The sequence below is a fragment of the Myotis nattereri genome, assembly GCF_964212035.1.
Source record: "Myotis nattereri genome assembly, chromosome: X".
NCBI classification, from domain to species: domain Eukaryota; kingdom Metazoa; phylum Chordata; class Mammalia; order Chiroptera; family Vespertilionidae; genus Myotis; species Myotis nattereri.
This window is the reverse complement of record NC_138078.1, coordinates 32688283-32708367: the sequence shown is the minus strand read 5'-3', so window position 1 is coordinate 32708367 and position 20085 is coordinate 32688283. Positions and strand designations below refer to the sequence as shown.

The 20085-nt window shown below is 40.3% G+C and overlaps 1 protein-coding gene across 1 annotated transcript in view; it reads right to left on the bottom strand.

Annotated features, from left to right (window-relative positions):
- Positions 1–20085, bottom strand: part of CHM (CHM Rab escort protein) — a 283722-nt gene that overhangs the window by 162829 nt on the left and 100808 nt on the right. Inside the window, exons 3-4 of the mRNA XM_081115452.1 lie at positions 18768–18840; positions 13916–14040 (exon numbers count right to left, since the gene is read on the bottom strand). Of these exons, the coding sequence (XP_080971578.1) occupies positions 13916–14040; positions 18768–18840 (198 nt within the window). The remainder of the gene's footprint in view (positions 1–13915; positions 14041–18767; positions 18841–20085) is intronic.

The window sequence follows — 20085 nt, the reverse complement described above, 5'->3', positions numbered from 1 at the left end:
AGTTTTAGAGTTAGACAGACGTGGAATAAAGTCCTGGTTCTCTACTTCTGCCTCCCCTAACTTTCAGATTATTGTAAGTAAAATATAGCTACAACTCATGTGCATTGCCATGGCACAGATTAAATAAAATTTAATAAACTAAAATATGTAAAGCATCAGGTTATAGCAGCTGCCACAAACATAATATCCAATAAGTTCTAGTCCTTTTACATTTCTCTTCTGTAAATCATAGCATAGTTACAATATTTGTTTTAAGGAAAAACAATCAATGTATAGCAAAAGTATTTCTGGCCCAAGCTAAAAATTACCCCACTTATTTTAAGCAGTCTTCAGGATAACGAAAGCTTTAATATAACAAAATAATCTGGATAATTCTTTAGAGAACTTGTGGTTCCTGGACTAAACTATGATAATAGACTAACCACTACAATTTCTAATTATTACTTACCTTAATTTTGCAATAACCAAAAGTATTAAGTTTAAGGTTCGAAAGATCACTAAAACCATTAGGTTGAACACCAGAATTATTTTTTAAAGTAAGTCACCAACAACAACAACAAAAAATAATGCGCTATCATATGTGTTTATGTTAGAGTAGGGTATTATTGACTTGCCATGAACTTTAATGCAGTTTCCAAGTAATGCCTTTATAACAGCATAATTATTATTTAACATGAAAGATGGAAAGGGAAGACTAGATAATATAGGCATACCATTTATACAGCTTTGCCAAAAAGCTGCATTTAACACTCTCCAAGTCTGTTGGCTGCTAAATGATGGGGGAAAGGACCAGACAAACACAGTTCAGACGCATGTCCAGTAAGGTCTGAGTGACAAGGGAAGGCACTTGTCAATCTTTCACACCTGGGAGCCAGTCAATGGCCAGAATGGGTATGGCCACTGCATGTACCAGAAACCTGAATATTTAAACTTTCAAATAAAGGAAGCTCACTTGCTTCTCTCTCTGGTACCCCGGGGTTCCCAGGACTCCTGTTGCAGGGATCTGCGCTCCCTTGCTCCCATGTGGCCCACAGCCATGTGGGGCTCCACACATGGACTAATGGACTTTAATTAGCCTTAATGCTGAACCTCACCCAGCTGCAACATGGAATGGAAGCTCTGAACACTGGCCCGGCTTCTAGATCTGCTGCCACCCCAGCTGTCCCTCTTTCAGGACTGGCTTAAGGGGCAGGGGACTTTGGAACCTGAGGAATATAACTTCATGCAAATAAAGCCTTTTTCCACATCTCAATCTCCCGTGGGGGCTTCTGAAAATGCTTATTTCAGTGATACACCACAAACCTTACTCCCACTCGAATGAGCAAGGGAGGAATTTGATTCTCCAATAACACAAGCAGTGGTGATAGGTTTGCACTGATCTTTCCTCCTTGCCCTGTACTTGTAATCAAAGATTAAAAATAAAGGGCTTCCATTCAAGCTGGCAGAGTGGGTAAACGTGGCACTTGTACCCACTCACAACTACATCAAAATTACAACTAAACTACAGAACAAAAATCATTGAAATCTTGAAATTTAATTGAGTAGAAGTCCTGCAACTAAGGATATACAGATGAAGCCACATCAGGACTGGTAGTAGGGGTGGAGATACTGTACAATAAACATGACAAATAAACAAGGCATGCAGCCCGCCAGCCGCAAGTTTGACATGCTTGCTGTACAGGCTGGTCGAACACCCACGTGTGGCAGATAAAAACTGGAAAGGATAACTCAGCTGTGTAGGTCCCCACCGAGGAACAAGGGCTCTAAGCCCCGCACCAGGCCCCCAAACTCAGGGTTCCAGTGGCAGGAAAAAAATACCACATAACTCCTGGCCGTGAAAACCAGCAGGGAGTTTGGCTGAGACTGAGGTTGCTGGAGTCTCAGGATTTCCTCCTCAAGGGCCTGTACAGAGACTTACTCAGACTCACTATCTCTGAGCTCCAGCACTATGACAGCAGCTTGAAAGAAACCAAGGGCATATGGGAAGGAACTGAATTGTTTCAAGACTAGGGCTGAAGGGGCAGCTTTCTCCCAAATAGAAGTGATGGCAAAAGCCATTGTTCTTTTGCTGACCCCTCCTGCTGCAAGCCCAAGTCAGCAGCATATGTGAGTCTCCATCAACCTGACTATAACAACGTTTGCCCTAACCTTGTGATTCCCTGACACCCAGCCCATCCAAATTACAGGCCATCAAAGCCATTTCCAGTGGCTTTTGCATACAAATGGCCTATGTTGGCTTATTCTGTGGGCTTTCCTAAAATATCTTATAAAGCTTCACAACCCCCAAACAAGCAGCATTTGGCCTCAGTGTGTTCCATACCTCTTCTTAAGGGGCTGCAGGCCCAGCACTAGCAGCAGCCAGACTTGGTTCACAGCTTGGTCTCTCCTGGGCACCTCCACACAATGCACAAACAGCAGCCATTTGCAGATTGCTATGTAGCTCATGCCTGGTGAATCTGGGCAGGACTCAGGTGGTGGCTGACCCTGGTCTGTATCTCCTGGGAGGCTCCAGAGCCAGCACCCAGTAGACGATTTCAGACCATGACAGAGCATCAGCCAACCACCTCCAGGAGCAACACATTCAAGGGGTGGGACTCGGCAGGCACCAGAGCCCTGCTGAAGCCAATCCTGCTTTGTGGGGTCAGCCCTTACACAGCAGCTGCTTTGCAGTAGTCACAACGAGTCCTCACAGCCCATCAGCCTGAGAGTAAATCTCTCCCACTGAAGTGCCAACAGCAATCAAGCCTCAAGGGCAACAGGAGGGTAAACTACAGCCCACACAGAGGGCACAGCTGGAGTACCCAGTTAGGGCTGAGGAGGCTGCACCACTGGTCACTCTACCAAGACTGGAAGACATAGCAGCTCTACCTAATACATAGAAAAAAACCCCAGGGAGGCATCCAAAATGAGGAGACAAGAAACATGCCCCAAATGAAAAAAAGAGAATAAAACTCGAGAAAAAGAACTTAATAAAATGAAGAAAAAACAATCTACCAGATGAAGAGTTCAAAACAGTGGTTATAAGGATGCTCAATAAATTTAGGGGAAGAGTAGACGAACTTAGTGAGAACTTCAATAAAGAGACATGAAACATAAAAATGGAGATAGAAAACATAAAAAAGAACCAGTTAGAATTGAAAGACATAATAAAAAATGAAAAATTCATCACAGAGAATCAACAGTAGAGCAGATGAAGCAGAGGGTCAAATCAGCAATTTGGAAGATGAAGAAGCAGAAAACACCCAATCAGAGCAGCAAAAAGAGAAAGAAGGATCCAAAAAAATGAGGCTAGTATAAAGAGCCTCTGGGACAACTTACAAGTGTACCAACATTCCCATCATAGTGGTGCTGGGGGAAGACAGAGAGAAAATAATTGAAATCCTATCTTAAAAATGAGAAAAAATTCCTTAACCTGGTGAAGAAAACAGACATTTAAGTCCAAGAAATGCAGACAGTCCCAAACAAGATGAATCCAAAGAGGGCTACACCAAGGCAAATAATAAAATGCCAAAGGTTAAAGACAAACAGAAAACCTTAAAAACAGCAAGAGAAAAGCAGTTAGTTACCTACAAGGGAGCTCCCATAAGATTGTCAGCTGATTTCTCAACACAATTTTTAGAGGTCTGAAGGGATTGGTAAGAAATATTCAAAATGATGAAAAGCAAAGACTTAACAGCCAAGATTACTCTACACAGGAAGGCTATCATTTAGAATGAAGGAAAGACAAAGAGCTTCCTAGACAAGAAAAAGCTAAAGAAGCTTATCACTATCAAACCAGTATTATAAGAAATGTTTAAGAGTCTTCTTTAACAAGAGGAAAAAGAAAAATATATGAATAATAAAGTGGCAATACACACATATCTATCAATAATTACATGCATATGGATTAAATGCTCTAATTAAACAACTGAATGGATAACAAAACAAGACCCTTACATATGCTGTCTACAAGAGACTCACTTCAGATCTAAAGGCAAAAATAGACTGAAAGGGATAGAAAAATATATTTCATAAAAACGGAAACAAACAAAAAGGCTATGTAGCAATACTTATACCAGACAAAATAGACTTTAAAACAAAGACTATAACAAGAGACAAGGAAGGACCCAGCAATTCCACTTCTGGGTATTTACCCAAAGAAGCCTAAAACACTATGTCAAAAACACATATGCATCCATATGTTCATTGCAGTATTATTTATAATAGCTAACATACGGAAGAAACATAAGTTGCCATCAACAGATGAATAGATAGAAAAGAAGTGGTACATACATACAATGAAATATATGACTCAGCCATAAAAAAGAATGAAATCCTGCCATCTACAATGACATGGATGGGCCCAGAGGGTATTATGCTAAGTGAAATAAGTCAGACAAAGACAATTACCATATGATATCACTGATATGTGAGATCTAAAAAACAAAATAAATAAACAAGCAGAACAGAAAGAGACTAATAGATACAGAGAACAGACTGATGATTGTCAGATAGAAGGGGAGTTGAGGGGGTGGTTGAAAAAGGTGAAGGGATTAAGAAGTTCAAATTGGTAGTTATAGAATAGTGATGGGGATGCAAAGTATAGCATAGGGAATCATATCTAATAAAAAAGAAACATGCAAATAGACCATACCTCCGCTACACTCACAAGCCACGTGCACCAGCCATGCCCACCAGCCGATCAGGAGTGAGTATGCAAATAAACCCAACCAAGATGGCGGCAGCCATGGAGCTGGAGCGAACAGGAGGCTTGGGTTGCCCCTGGCAAGGGAGGAAGCCAAGCATCCCACCTGCCCTGGCCAGCTATGGGCTCTGCTCAAGGCTACAAAGTTTCAATTATAGAAGATAAATAAATCCCAGATGTCTGCTTCCAGCTGAGGTGGCCTCTGCTCAAGGAGGGTCTGGGAGCCTGGGTTGCCCGGGGCCGTGGCCAGCCTGCAAACAGCCATCAGCCCCTCACCCAGGCTGGCCAGACACCCCGGCAGGACCCCCCCCCCCATCCTGAAGGGCGTGTGGCCAGCCTGAACACGGCCCTCAGCCCCTCACCCAGGCTGCCCAGGCACCCCAGTCGGGACCCTCACCCTGAAGGGGGTGTGGCCAGCCTGAAAACAGCCCTCAGCTCCTCACCCAGGCTGGCCATACCCCCCGAGTGGGGACCCTCACCGCATGAGGGCATGGCTGGCCTGCAAACCACCACAGACCCCTCGCCCAGGCCACCCCATGCCCCAAGGGAACCCCCACTCTGATCCAGGACACCCTTCAGGGCAAACCAGCCAGCCCTCACCCGTGCACTAGGACTCTATCTATACTAATAAAAGGGTAATATGCTAATTAGACTGGGAGACCTTCCAAGAGACCTTCCGAATGTTTTTCTGGACAAAGCCATGGTGGCGGGGCCGAGGTAGAGGTGGTTACAGGCCAAGAGGGGAGGGCAGTTGTGGGTGATCAGGCTGGTGGGGGGAGGGGCCATTGGGGGAAAGCAGGCCATCAGTGGGGGTCAGTTGGTGGTGATCAGGACAGCAGGGGGGGCAGTTTGGAGTGAGCAAGCCAGCAGGGGGGCAGTTGGGGGCGAGCAGGCCAGTGGGGAGAGAAGGTGGGGCGAGTAGGCCAGCGGGGGGGCAGTTGGGGGTCACCAGGCTGGTGGGGGGGCATTTGGAGGCAAGCAGGCCGGCGACGGGGGCAGTTGGAGGCAAGCAGGCCTGCAGGCAGAGTTGTTATGGGCAATCAGGCAGGCAGGCAGGCAGGTGAGGGGTTAGGAGCCAACAGTCCCGGATTGTGAGAGGGATGTCCGACTGCCGTTTTTTGCCCAATCCCTGTAAACCGGCAATAGGACATCCTTCGAGGGGTCCCAGATTGGAGAGGGTGCAGGCTGGGCTGAAGAACACCCCCTCCCCCATGCACAAATTTCGTGCACCGGGCCACTAGTGTAGTTAATAATATTGTAACAACTGTGTGGTATCAGAATACTGTTAATAATATTGTAATAACTCTATGGTATCAGATAATATTTTAAGAACTGTATGGTGTCAATTTCTTTTTTCTTTTTCTTCTTGTTAAAAAAGACCCTTTAACATTTACTGTTTTGGTGGTGATAAGCTACTGTAGCTTTTTCTTATCTGGGAAGCTCTTATCAGGGTGATCACTTTGTAAGTTATATAAATGTCTACTCACTGGGTTGTAAACCTAAAGTTAATATAATATTGTATATCAACTGTAACTGATAAATAAAAATTATTTTTAAAATGAGAAGATATTATAAATGTTTATATAATTTTGTAATAAATTACTATTCTATACAAATTATAAAAGTCAGAATAATTACTGTAAAAATTTATAGATTGGATTGTGTATGCATATGTGTATGCATATATATAGGTATAATATCTATAAATGTATTTATAAACAAAATAAAATAGTAAAAGTCAAATAAACATAACAAATAGGAAAATAAATAATGGAAATTATATTGAATGGATAATGCTATTAAACTTTGCTGTTATTATTGATTTTCCTGAATATTCTTGATTAAATACCTAATATATTTTAGAAATACTTGTTGACTGTGAGAGTTTCAATGGTTATGTGAGTTTATTAAATAATATTCACAATAAATAAAACCATTTCTAAAGCAAAAAAAAAAATAATAATTAGGCATGTGAACCATCTTTAATTATTTAAATGCCAAAGGCATTTTTTCAAAAACTTGCCATTAGTATTTTTTGCATTACATGTATACTTGCCTATTTATTTATAAATGTTTTGTAAAAATAGTCAATGCTGAATCTACCTTTATTACCTACAAAGATGCAAAATAAAAATAAATTCATAAAGATAGAAAGAAAGATTAAAAATTAAAAGGCTACTGGTTATGACTACAATATTTTTATGACCAAATGACATATGACCAAGGATTGAAGTTTGACTTCTATTTTCTCAATGTAATTAAATTCACTAAACTCTTGAGGTGAATGACCATTAAAGTTTAGAACATAGAGTAATTTGCCATTTGGTCAGACTGTGGATTTGATTTGCACATAATGAGAGAGTAGTGTGCAAGAACAAGATAATTAGCAAGTGAGAGACCCTAAACGATTGCCTAGCATTAGTGTATAATTACAAAGTCCTCAGAAAGTGATAATAACTTCTTTTCTGAAAAAAACAACCAAAAAACAAAACACACACGCACGCACACAAAAAAGCTCATTAAGTGAGTCAAAGGCTAAGTAGAAAACACAATTTAACTTGTGGTGTATGACTATAGAGAGAAAACACATGACCTTCAATAGAAAATAGACTCAAAATAAAAAGCCAATGGAAAAGAACACATAAATCTTTTTCTCTTTGCAGAAGGCATGACTATGTAAAAATCTCAAGGAATCTACAACAGAATTCACAGGATTAAAAAGTCAGTTCAGCAAGATTTCAGGATATAAGATCAACACTTGTAAAACAATCCTATCTAATAAAGAGGGAATATGCTAATTGACCCTCGTGCCTTCGCAAAGATGGCAACACCCACAGCCAAAAAGGAGGGAATATGCTAATTGACTGTTCCACCCTCAAAGATGGCGGCACCCACAGCCAATAAGGAGGGAATATGCTAATTGACTGCCCCACCCTCAAAGATGGCAGCACCCACAGCCACAAGATGGCCAGCAGGGGAGGGCAGTTGGAGGCGATCAGGCTGGCAGGGGAGAGCAGTTGGGGGCAACCAGGCTGGCAGGGGAGAGCAGATGGGGGTGACCGGGCTGGCAGGGGAGGGGAGTTGGGGGGACTGGGCTGGCAGGGAAGGGCAGTTTGGGGGGATCAGGCCGGCAGGGGAGGGCAGTTGGGGGCGACTGGGCTGGCAGGGGAGCAGTTAGGTATCAATCAGGCTGGCAGGGGAGCAGTTAGGGGGTGATCAGGCTGGCAGGCAGAAGCAGTTAGGGGAAATCACGCAGGCAAGCAGGTAAGTGGTTAGGAGACAGCAGGCCCGGACTGTGAGAGGGATATCCGACTGCCGGATGTCCCACAAGGATCAGGCCTAAACCGGCAGTCAGACATCCCCCGAGGGGTCCCAGATAGGAGAGGGTGCAGGCTGGGCTGAGGGTCATCTCCTCCAGTGCACGAATGTCATTCACCTGGCCTCTAGTTGTATTTATAAATAACATTGCAAACATGTGAAATCCAAAATCAAAAAAGCAATACCTACTCACAACTGCAATGCTCCAAATGAAATTAAATACTTAGACATACAACTAATAATACATGTCCTGGAATTGTACATTGAAAACTATACAATTCTGTACAAAGAAATCAAAGATGACCTCTGTAAATGAAGAGACATACCTTGTTGATGGAACTGAAGACAAAATAAAAAAGATGTCAATTCTCCCCAAGTTGATCTATAGTTTTAATGCAATTCCTATCAAAATTCCAGCGACATTCTTTAGACATAGACAAACTTGTCAAAATACTTATATGGAAAGACAAGAATTCTAGAATAGCTATAACAATCTTGACATAGAAGAATAAATTTGGCCGTGGCCAGTTTTCTCAGTGGTTAGAGTGTCAGCCTGTGGACCCAAAGGTCTCAGGTTCGATTCTAGGTCAAGGGCCCATACCTCATTCGCAGGTTCAATCCTAGGACGGGTCTGTGTGCATGCGAGAGGCAGCCAATTGATGTGTCTCTCTCATGTCGATGTTTTTCTTTCTCTCTCCCTCCTTTCCATGCTCTCTAAAAATCAATGGAAAAAATATTCTTGGGTGAGAATGGAAAAAAAAAAAAAAAGAATACATTTGGAGGAATAATTCTACCTGGTATTCAGTCCTAATATTTGGCTGTAGTAATCAAGACAGTGTAGTATTCATGTTGAAAAGGTTCAACTGATGATATTTTACTATGAAGATGCAAAAGCAATATGCATTCAATAGAAACTATATTTCAAATTTTGAATTTTTATCTTTTCCCACGCTAGCAATATCAATACAATATTCTCTCATGATGCTGGGCAGTAGTGTCAAACCACAGCTCCTAGTCAGTCATGTGACCACATGGCTAAATAAACAATACTCTACAGTATACTGTGTTGCCACCAATTTTTGGGTATTGTGTTCTGGACAAATTTATGATGTTCAGTGCATTAGGTGTGTTAAATGTATTTTCAACTTACAATGCTTTCAATTTATGATAGGTTTATCAGAATATAACCCCATCATAATTCAAAGAGCACCTGTACATATCAATAGAACAGAATAGAGAATCCAGAAATAAACCCATCAAAGTACAGCAACTGATTTTTGACAAAGATTCAAAAGGAATTCAATGGAGGAAAAATAGCCTGTTCAACGAATGGTGCTAAAGCAATTAGATATCCTTACATTAAAATAATAAACATTGCCCTGGCCAGGTGGCTCAACTGGTTTGAGAGTTTTCCTGTACACCAAACCGCTGCTGGTTCAATTCTTGTCAGGGCACATACCTAGGTTGCGGATTTTATCCCCAGTCAAGGCGCAAATGGGAGGTTAAATTACAATGGGAGGTTACACTACACATCTATCAAAATGGCTAAATAAAAAGGTGACAACACCAAATATTGGTGAAGATGTGAAGAAACTGAATCACTCATATTTTTCTGGTGGAAATGTAAAATGGTACAGATCCTTTGGAAAACAGTTTGGCAGTTTCTTTTAATACTAAACATGCAATTACCATATGACCCAGCAATTACACACTTGGCCACTTATCCCAGAGAAATAAAAACTTATGTTCACATGAAACCCTGTAAACAAATGTGCATGGCATCTTTATTTGTAACAGACAAAATTGGAAACAGCCCAGATGTTATTCAATGGGTAAATGCTTAAACAAACTGTGGTACATCTATACCAGGGAATACTGCCCAGCAATAATAAAGAACAAATTATTGATGCATGAAACAACATGGATGAATTTCCCAGTAACCATGCTGAGGGAAAAATGCCAATGAGAAAAGGCTACATGCTGTACAGTTCCATTTACATCCTCAAAAGGGAAAAAAATATAGAACTGGAAAACCGATTGGTTTGCTAGGGGTTAGGGACTGGGGGGGGAGGTAGGAAGGAGATGAGGTGTGGTTATAAAATGGCAACAGGAGGGATCTTTGTGGTGACGGAACTGTTCTGTTCTGTAAGTTAACTATGTGGTGGAGATCTGGACTAACATATGTGTTAAAATTATATAGAATTACAGACACACACATACACACACCCTCTGTCCACAAAATTAACATTAACATCAATAACACATGTTAAAAAACAACTGTAACAACAACAAAAAGCCAGAAACCTGTACTATATTTTTCATTATTTACAAAAGGGGATTCACAAAGATTTTGAGATGTAGTTCATAAGAATGTCAAGGATCTACAACATAGTCATAACTTTACTTACTCAAGAGAAAATGAGAGAATTTCCTAGAAAACCAAAGCTAATCTCTTAAAATGTTAAAAATGTAATTCTAATCATTTTTAATACTCATCTTCCTAAAATGTGTTTAAAATTCCCCTACATTTGCAAGTGAAAGATAAGGAACAAAATTTAACTTTTACCTAAAGAAAATGTGATATAATTATGACCATCCAATGTTATACTGTGCTATAATACAATGATGCCCTTGAGGGATCCTCTAGTACAGTGGTTCTCAACCTTCCTAATGCTGCGACCCTTTAATACAGTTCCTCATGTTGTGGTGACCCCCAACCATAAAATTATTTTCATTGCTACTTCATAACTGTAATTTTGCTACTGCTATGAATCATAATGTAAATATCTGATATGCAGGATGTATTTTCATTGTTACAAATTGAACATAATTAAAGCATAGTGATTAATCACAAAAACAATATGTATTTATATATGTGTGTTCCGATGGTGTTAGGCGATCCCTGTGAAAGGGTCATTTGACCTCCAAAGGGGTCACGACCCACAGGTTGAGAACTGCTGCTCTAGTATAAAAGCCATTTGCCCTTACACTAAAAGGCCAAAGCCTGCTCTCCACTTGCTGTTACGGTTTACTCTTTCTCTGTTAGCCTCTCAACTAGCACCTAAAATAATAGCATGTTAAAGCCTAGAGAGACCTTTGGGATCAACTAGTCCAAACCCTTTATGTTTTCTAATGATAAAACAGAGGTCCTGAGAGGAGCCACATTTCGCTCAATATCGCATAGCAGGCTGAATGGTAAAGGCAGGACTATTACCTGGGTCTTGGTGTGGTTCTCAGTATGCTTGCCTTTAAGCAGATCTCCCTTTCCTATTTTCTGCTTTAAACTACTATGATGGGGGGGGGGAAAAAACATGAAAATAAGGTTGTCAGAAATATGTACTAAATAAGGTTTTTGATTTAAGTCAGTTGGTCCTCATATAAAGTAAATCTTTGTGAAAGCTATTCTGCCTTAGCCCCTTTCACATAATTCCAAGTTTATGGCCATGATCCAAAGATTAAGGATGCCACAGTCTGGCTGGGGCTAAATGAGGTATTGTTATTCCTGTTTACCCATGTTTGTAGCACTAGCTATACAGAAGTGAATTTTCTGTACATTCCTCCACTGGATACTCTCAGGGCTCTTCCTGCTAAGTATGATATTAATAACCAATTACCTTTTCCAAGTAAATTAAGATATATAGAACATAATCCCAATTAACCTCTTGTGACATGCTCTAACGGGCAATGAGAGGAACATACAGCAGAGTTCTACTTCTGTTTTATTTTTATTTTTTATTTTTTTTAAATGTATTTTATTGATCTTTTACAGAGAGGAAAGGAGAGAGATAGAGAGTTAGAAACATCAATGAGAGAGAAACATTGATTAGCTGCCTCCTGCACATCTCCTACTGGGGATGTGCCCGCAACCCAGGTACATGCCCTTGACCGGAATCGAACCCGGGACCTTTCAGTCTGCAGGCCGACGCTCTATCCACTGAGCCAAACCGGTTTTGGCCTACTTCTGTTTTAAAACAAACTTTCTACCACCAACCTTTTACTTTATCACTTTAGGAAGTCACAAAAATGAAACTAAAGAAATCAGAAATTGAAAACGAGATCATTTTCTCTGCACTCAAAATGTGTCAGTTCAGTCATTAGAAATTATAAACCCCAACTGTATAGAGTAGAGAGAAATCAAAGGCCCTAAAATATCAAAAATTATCTCTCAAAGGGTCATAGTATGACTGTCATTATATTCTAGTCAAGTAGTTTTCATGGATACACTAAAAAGTTATCAAATATTTATTCCTGGTTTCATCAAAGCATATGGCTTTTCAGTTGAGATCACATTTGGTTTTAAATCTGTCTACCATGGCTCTAAACAACATCAGAGAGTTATACCTTTTCATACAAAATGCCATTTAGCTTTATATAAATTACAATCTATATTTGGCATTTAAAGGCTGTCTTTTTTTTGCAGAAAATCATAGAAAAATACCTGTGCTTATGGGAGAAAATGCTAGTTATCTGAAAGATATGAACATGGATTAAGAAATAACCAAGTTCCCAAAGTTTTCAACATGACAGAACATATCCTAAAGAATCTGTAGTATCTTGAATTTTTAAGTTTTAATTATTATAGACGTGCCAGACAGTGTGATATTTTAAACCTCTCAACCCTATAACTATTTAAATGATTGCACTATGTGACTGCTATCTTTCAGCCTATCAACTGTGTCATTGAAAGAAACAAACTTTTTCAAATGTTTTAAAACAATGAGTTCTCTCCTGATTTACAATATGTCCCCAAATGTTATGACCACTCAATTTAATTTTTTAAATTCAAAATTATAATTTCCCATTATGCTACACTAAATATTATCTAAGAAGAGTGGTGTTTATTTTCCATTTTGCTACTTTGAATATTATCTAAAAAGAGTAGAACACTGGACTACAATTAAAAATATTGGTTTTTAATCTTAAGCTCCACTGCTACCTAACTTGAGTGTGGCCTTGACATTTATCAAACGATGTGACATTCAGCACATTAATCTTTTTTAGTTCTATTGAGGATTCTGTACAAAAAATGCTGCTAATACTATCTGCCCTATCCTAGCACAGGATAGTTATTAGAATCAAATAAGATAATGAATGTAGAAAAGCTTGGTGAATTATAAGTCATTAATGTAAGATATTATTATTATTACTATTATTATTAATCTCTAAACAGAGAAAACTGAAAGTTACATTTTTATATTTTACTAGAGGCCCAGTGCACAAAATTTGTGCAAGGGTAGGGTCCCTAGGCCTGACCGGTGATCAGGGCAGATTGGGGCCTTCCAGCTGCCGGCCAGGGCCAGGGCCTTCCTTTCAGCTGCCGGCTGCCAGCCAGGGCACCCTTACCCAGCTGCCGGCAGGGGCCTTCCTATGTTCCACATTGCCCCCTGGTGGTCAGTGCATATCATAGTGAGCGATCAAACTCCTGGTCGAATTCCCAAGGGGACACTTTGCATATTAGCCGTTTATATATATAGATTTCATTTTATTTTATTTTTCCATTACTATTTATCCACTCTGTCCTCTCTCACCTCCACCCACCCTCCTATTCTCTCTACAATCACCACACTGTTATCCATGTCCATGAGTTCTCTTTTTTTGCTCAAGACCCCTACACTTCACCAGGGCTGTCTGCATATGCTTTATCTGGGAGTCTGTCTCTATTTTGCTTGGTAGTTTGTTCATTAAATTCAACACATGATTGAAACCATATGGTACTTGTCTTTCTCTGACTGGCATATTTCATTTAGCATATGTTCTCCAGATCTGAAAGTTACATTTTTAAAAAGACAAACCAGCATATCTATTAGACATGTAGCAATCAATTCTATATAAATGGTTATAGTTGGCCTCTTCCGAAGAAGTGTGAGTAAGAAGTCATTACTTTGGTGTATCCTAAATAAATAATTTTCATACCTGGCATAACAAAACACTTCCACATGTTGAATGGTTTTGTCCAACTTGCTAAGAGCAATGGCTTCTTCATTTAGAAGGATCTGTTCTTGCCATGCTGGGCTTTCATTCACAATGTCACTGTTTTCCTAAACAATATAAAAATGAGAAATTTTAATTAATTGAGCAATCTGAACCTCTACACTTTTGAGAAAATTTGTACCTTAATAAACTCATGTTTTTTCTTTCATCCCAACAAAACTCAAAGATGGGTATCACTTCAGAGTCACTGAAGCGACTCCAGTAGCCTAGTGGGCTAACTTCAAAGGAAAGAAAGAAAACAATGTATAAAATCTATCCTATCAAAAGCCAGGCCTGGTTGACAGATTTCTATCAGGATATTTGATATTTTGATGGAGCCATCTGGACATGGCTGCTTTGACATGGCTAAAAACTAGGACAATTAATGCTCCATCCACTGAGAATCATGATCATCTGTTTTAATTACTAATTAATAATAAAGTTTTTACATTTTGTCAAAATAGCAGGTTCAACATTACTTCATTCTATTTACCCTTAGATCTCTGAGGTTGATCACTAGCCATGTGAAATTTCAAATATATGTAAAAGTATTTCTGAAAGTACTTAGCCCAACACAATTAGTGAGTGTAATAATCCTATATAATAAAAGGCTAATATGCAAATTGTCCCCTTGGGAGTTCAACCAACCGGGAGATCGACCGTTCACTATGACATGCGCTGACCACAAGGGGGAGGCGCGGAATGAAGGAAGGCCTTGGCCGGCAGTGGCAACTGGGAGAAAGATGGCCCCAACTGGTAGCCAGAAGAAGGAAAGCCCTGGCCAGCAGCCGGCAGCCGACAGCCAGGTAAAGGAAGGTCCCGATCAACCCTGATTATGGGCCAGGCCTATGGACCCTACCCATGCATGAATTTCATGTACCGGGCCACTAGTTAACAATAATAATCAACCCCTTGATATTTTATATAAAAACTAGAGGCCCAGTGCACAAAAATTTGTGCACTCGGGGGAAGGGGGGTCCCTCAGCCCGGCCTGTGCCCTCTCGCAGTCTGGGACCCCTCGGGAGATAATGACCTGCTGGCTTAGGCCTGCTCCAGGGTGGCAGAGGGCAGGCCTAATCCCTAGGTGCAGCCCCTGGTCGGGCTCAGAGCAGGGCCGATTGGGGAGTTGGGGCGCCACCCCCTGTCATGCACAGAGCAGGGCGGATTGGGAGGTTGTGATGCCACCCTCAGTCACACTCAGGGTAGGGCCAATTGGGGGGTTGGGACACCGCCCCGTCACACTCAAGGCAGGGTTGATGGGGAGGTTACAGCGCCACCCCCTGTCACGCACAGAGCAGGGCCAATCAGGGGGTTGGAGCGCTGCCTCCTGTCACGCACAGAGCAGGGCCGATCAGGGGGTTGGGGAGCTCCCCCGTGTCATGCACAGAGCAGGGTCGATCAGGGGGTTGGGGAGCTCCCCCCTGTCATGCACAGAGCTGGACCCATCAGGTGGTTGAGATGCTCCCCCCTGTCACTCACAGAGTAGGGCCAATAGGAGAGTTGGGGCACTGCCCCCTGTCACACACAGAGCAGGGCCGATCAAGGGGTTGGGGTGCCGCCCTCTATCACCCACAGAGCAGGGCCAATCAGGGGGCTGGGGCGCGGCCACTGTCACACTCAGGGCATGGCCAATGGGGAGGTTATGGCTCTACCCCATCACACAGAGAGCAGGGCCCGTGGGGTGGGGGGGTTGGGGCACCGCACCCTGTCACACACAGAGCCGCAGGGTGATCAGGGGGTTGGGGAGCGCCGCCACTCTCACACTCAGGGCAGGGCCAATCAGGGGGTTGGGGCGCCTTCCCGTCAGGAACAGAGCAGGGCCGATAGAGAGGTTGTGGCCCCGCCCCCTGTCACACACAGAGCCGCAGGGCGATCAGGGGGTTTGGGCACCTTCCCCTGTCACACTGATCCCGGTGCCTGGAGGCCTCGCGGCTCCGCTGATCCCGGTGCTGGGAGGCATATTACCCTTTTACTATATAGAATAGAGGCCTGGTGCATGGGTGGGGGCTGGCTGGTTTGCCCTGAAGGGTGTCCTGGATCAGGATGGGGGTCCCCACTGGGGTGCCTGGCCAGCCTGGGTGAGGGGATGATGGCTGTTTGCAGCTGGTCACACACCCTTCAGGGTGGGGGTCCCCACTGGGGTGCCTGGCCAGTCTGGGTGAGGGGCTGAAGGCTGTTTTCAGGCTCGGACTGAAGCTCCCAACTGCTCCTCTTTTTCTTTTTTTTTTCTTTTTTTATTCTGGGCCAGCTTTAGCTCTGGCTCCAGCTCTGAGGCCTCTGCTGCTAAAAGTAGGTATCTGGTGTTTGGGTTCTATAATCGAAACAATGTATAACTCCAGCTCTGAGATCCCGGCGGGCTGAAAGCTGGTTTCTGGGGTTTTGTTTAGCTTCTATATTTGTTACAATGTTTCTTAAACTGCAGGCTCAGAGGCCGGCAAGGCAGGCGGGGAACGTTGGTTTCCTCCGTCACTGAAGCAAGCAAGCCTCATGTTAGTTTCAAGCTGCCTGGCTGCTGGCCGCCATCTTGGCTGGCAGTTACTTTGCATATCTCGCTGATTAGTCAATGGGAAGGGTAGCGGTCGTATGCCAATTACCATGTTTCTCTTTTATTAGATAGGATATCAATAAAAAGTATAATAAAAATAAGAAAGTATAATAAAGTACATAAACTATCACTAAAAATTGAAAGTGATCCTTTAAAATTTCCAAAAATTCCTACTTATATTTTATGGAAAAAATTATGATACAGCAATATTTTTGAAGATGTCAAGACATACCTTTCCCAAATGTCAAAGATCAATTTTTAATCTGTTTAAAATTTTAATCTATTTGATACAAATCTCTCAGAGAAAAAAGTTTAAGAATATATTATATATACCCAGAGAACTAGTAGTGAAATATAACTACAATATCCTTTGTTTCAAGTAAAATCACCTCAGAAAATTTCTAAACTTAAGAGATTTTCTAAAGTAGGGCAATAGTTATTTTTTTAAAGTTTCATTGTCTTACAGTATGGTGGTTACCAAAGGGAGAGAGGTATGGGGAAGTAGTAAAGGGTAAAGGGGGTCAAATATATGGTGATAGAAGATGATTTGACTTTGGGTGGTAGGCACACAATGCAATATATACGTCATGTATCACAAAAATGTATACTTGAAACCTATATAACATTCATAAATGTCATCCCAACAAATTTAATTTTTAAAAAGCCTCATTATCTTTAATTTAACATTTTAAAATGAAGAAAAGCAGAGGCAGAGAGCTCGTATAATCAAATGTAATTATTTGGTAGAAGAGGAGTTACAGGAACTGTGAATGTGCAGACATGTGGTTACCAGCCTGAAAAAAGAACTGTGGACCAGTGACAGAGAGTGAAGGGGAAAAGGATACAGTGACTGAGTCAAGATGCTAAAGTGAACGAAGTGTAAAATAAATGTCTAGAAAAATATTTTTATTTTAATAAATCTAATCCATTACCAAAATTTATTTTTATACCCCTTTACTCACCAAAAGTTTTCCATTCAGACAAGTGGGATACTTTGTTTTCGTTCTGAGAAGCTAGATTAAATTTTTCATGGAACTATGGAAGTACTAAATATACCTCAATATCAGGAGACCCTCACATATACTTCTCAAGAATAAGGTTCAAAAAAGGGTTTCTGATAAACATAAATATATGACTATTTAATGCATACAGATAAGTAGAAATATAATGTCTACTTATAACATTTATTTCCTTGACTTATACAGTTTGAATTACATGAAATGCTACTTTACAAATATTACTTGTTTCTCCACACTCTCATTTCTATGTAACAATATTATTCAAACTGAATATTAATTGAATCTTCAACATCAATGTCTTTGTCATCACTAGAAGCACTTTTTGAGTCATGCACACCATAAAATTAATCAGTACAACTACAATGCTTAGTGTGGTGATTAGCACATGGTAAGTGCCTAATAAGTCCTAGCTATATTATTCTAACTAACTAAATACAATTTTCTAAGATGTAGCATCTTCCTTTCTGAACAACCTAAAATCTTTTGAGATATAGCAGTTTCTGATTCCATCATTACATGATATGATGCTCTCAATAGGAATTTCATTTCAGGACACATATACCATTTATCTAAAATTAGGGCAATTTTTTTATAAATCCAAATCATAAAAATTGGTAAACTCCATGACATACCCAACTGTCCCAATTACTATACTTTAAATAAGCTCTAAAAAAATTTCTTACAATGATATAGAACAGTTAGAGTAGTGAGACCCTACCCTTGGGGAAGAAAACACTAAATTTATATTAAATTTTTTCTTGCTTTTTGGTTTTACTAATTCTGTAAGGTGACTTCTATAATTATGCAAACCATGAATGACTGAGATCATTTCAAATGAATGTATTTTCCCCATATAGTGTTGTTGTTGTTTTCCAAATATAATGACTGAAAGAACTACTATAGGTGAGATTTTATAAGAATTGAAATATTTTTTTCTGAAAAACTCTTAAAGTAAATGCTTGCCTTATATTTGGACATATAAAGTAATTACAACATGGTAACACATTTACATAATTTATTCTTCAGCTAACATATCTACTTATATTTAAAAACTGATATCTATATTTTTAAGGCATTGGAAAAATATTGGCTGAAATTGTGACTGCATAATTTTTGTTAAGTAAATAAAAATGAGGTATTGATCCTATATTACAAATGAAGCTAAGGGTTTTCTTCAATTATGTGACTCATATAAAACCTAGTAAATTAAAAACTTATATAAGAAGTTTACCTGGTATTCCATTATCCAGGACAAGAGTCCTGAAAAGCTAAAACTGGCCCAGTTTCCTCCATAGTAGCTTCTTCTGTAACAATAAAAAAAAAGATTAAAGTAAAAAATATATAAATCTAGTCACCATCTTCATCAACAAACTCATTCCATTTTCAATATTGCTACCTCAAAGTTCAAAAGCACACATAATTGGGATATTCAGATTAGAGGAAACAGTGGGCTCAAATAAGTAGAAGTGGGCCTCTTAGATCCCAAAGGTAACTTTTCATTTTCTAAGAAGTTAAAAATCTCTTTGGCCTTCTTAGAGATTTCTCCATTGTTCATGTGACTGGTAACAGCTTGATATGGGCACCGAGCAGATAAATATGAACACATCTGACTCCTGGGTTAACAAAAATGGCTGGGAAGGAAACGTGGTAGATCTCCAAGAAATTCACCAGAGAAACTGCTACATTTCCCATAAACAGTTAAATATCTACTACCACCACCACCACCAAACCCTCTCCCACACACACAAAAAGTGTATGTATATGTATACACACACAGCGCATGCACACACACACATTCATAACTGGCTACTGTAAATCTAGTGGTATGCCCTGTGTTATGCTAAACCTTCAGGACCAAAAATAAAAATAGATCTCAGGACACAGTTTTTCATGGTAAAACTTGTGGCAAGTATAACAAGAATAATACTCCCACTTATCACTGGTTACACTATTATTCTCCATTCCATAGTCCTGTGATGATAGGTCTGTTTTAGCAAATCTACAGATCTCCTAACTAGGATCAAAACCTTATAGACACTGGACTTCTGATTAACTTCCTTAAGCAAGATATTTTTGGCAACCAGAAGTCTCTAATTCTGCACTACATACTAGGCTTCCCAATGAATAATGAGCACATGAATAGGGGCTCAACATCTTTAGTCATTAGGTAAGCACATATTAAAATAAGAAATAAAAATGAGCACAATGAGATACTGCTACACATCCACAAGAATAGTTAAATTTAAAAAGACTGACAATAGCAGGTGTTGGTATGAATGGCCAGAATGCTCATACATTTTTGTTGGAGTGTAAAATGGTGCACCTTTGGAAAATGTTTGGCAGTTTCTTACAAAACTAAACATATACCTACACTATGGCCCAGTAATTCCATTCCTAGGTTTTTGCACACAAGAAAAGCATAGTAGTTTTATTCATTAATAGCTCCAAACTGGTAACAATTCAAGTATCCATCAATAGTAGACCCTAAGCTGTGGTATATACATAGGATGGACACTATTCACCAATGAAAGGGAATAAACTACTGGCGC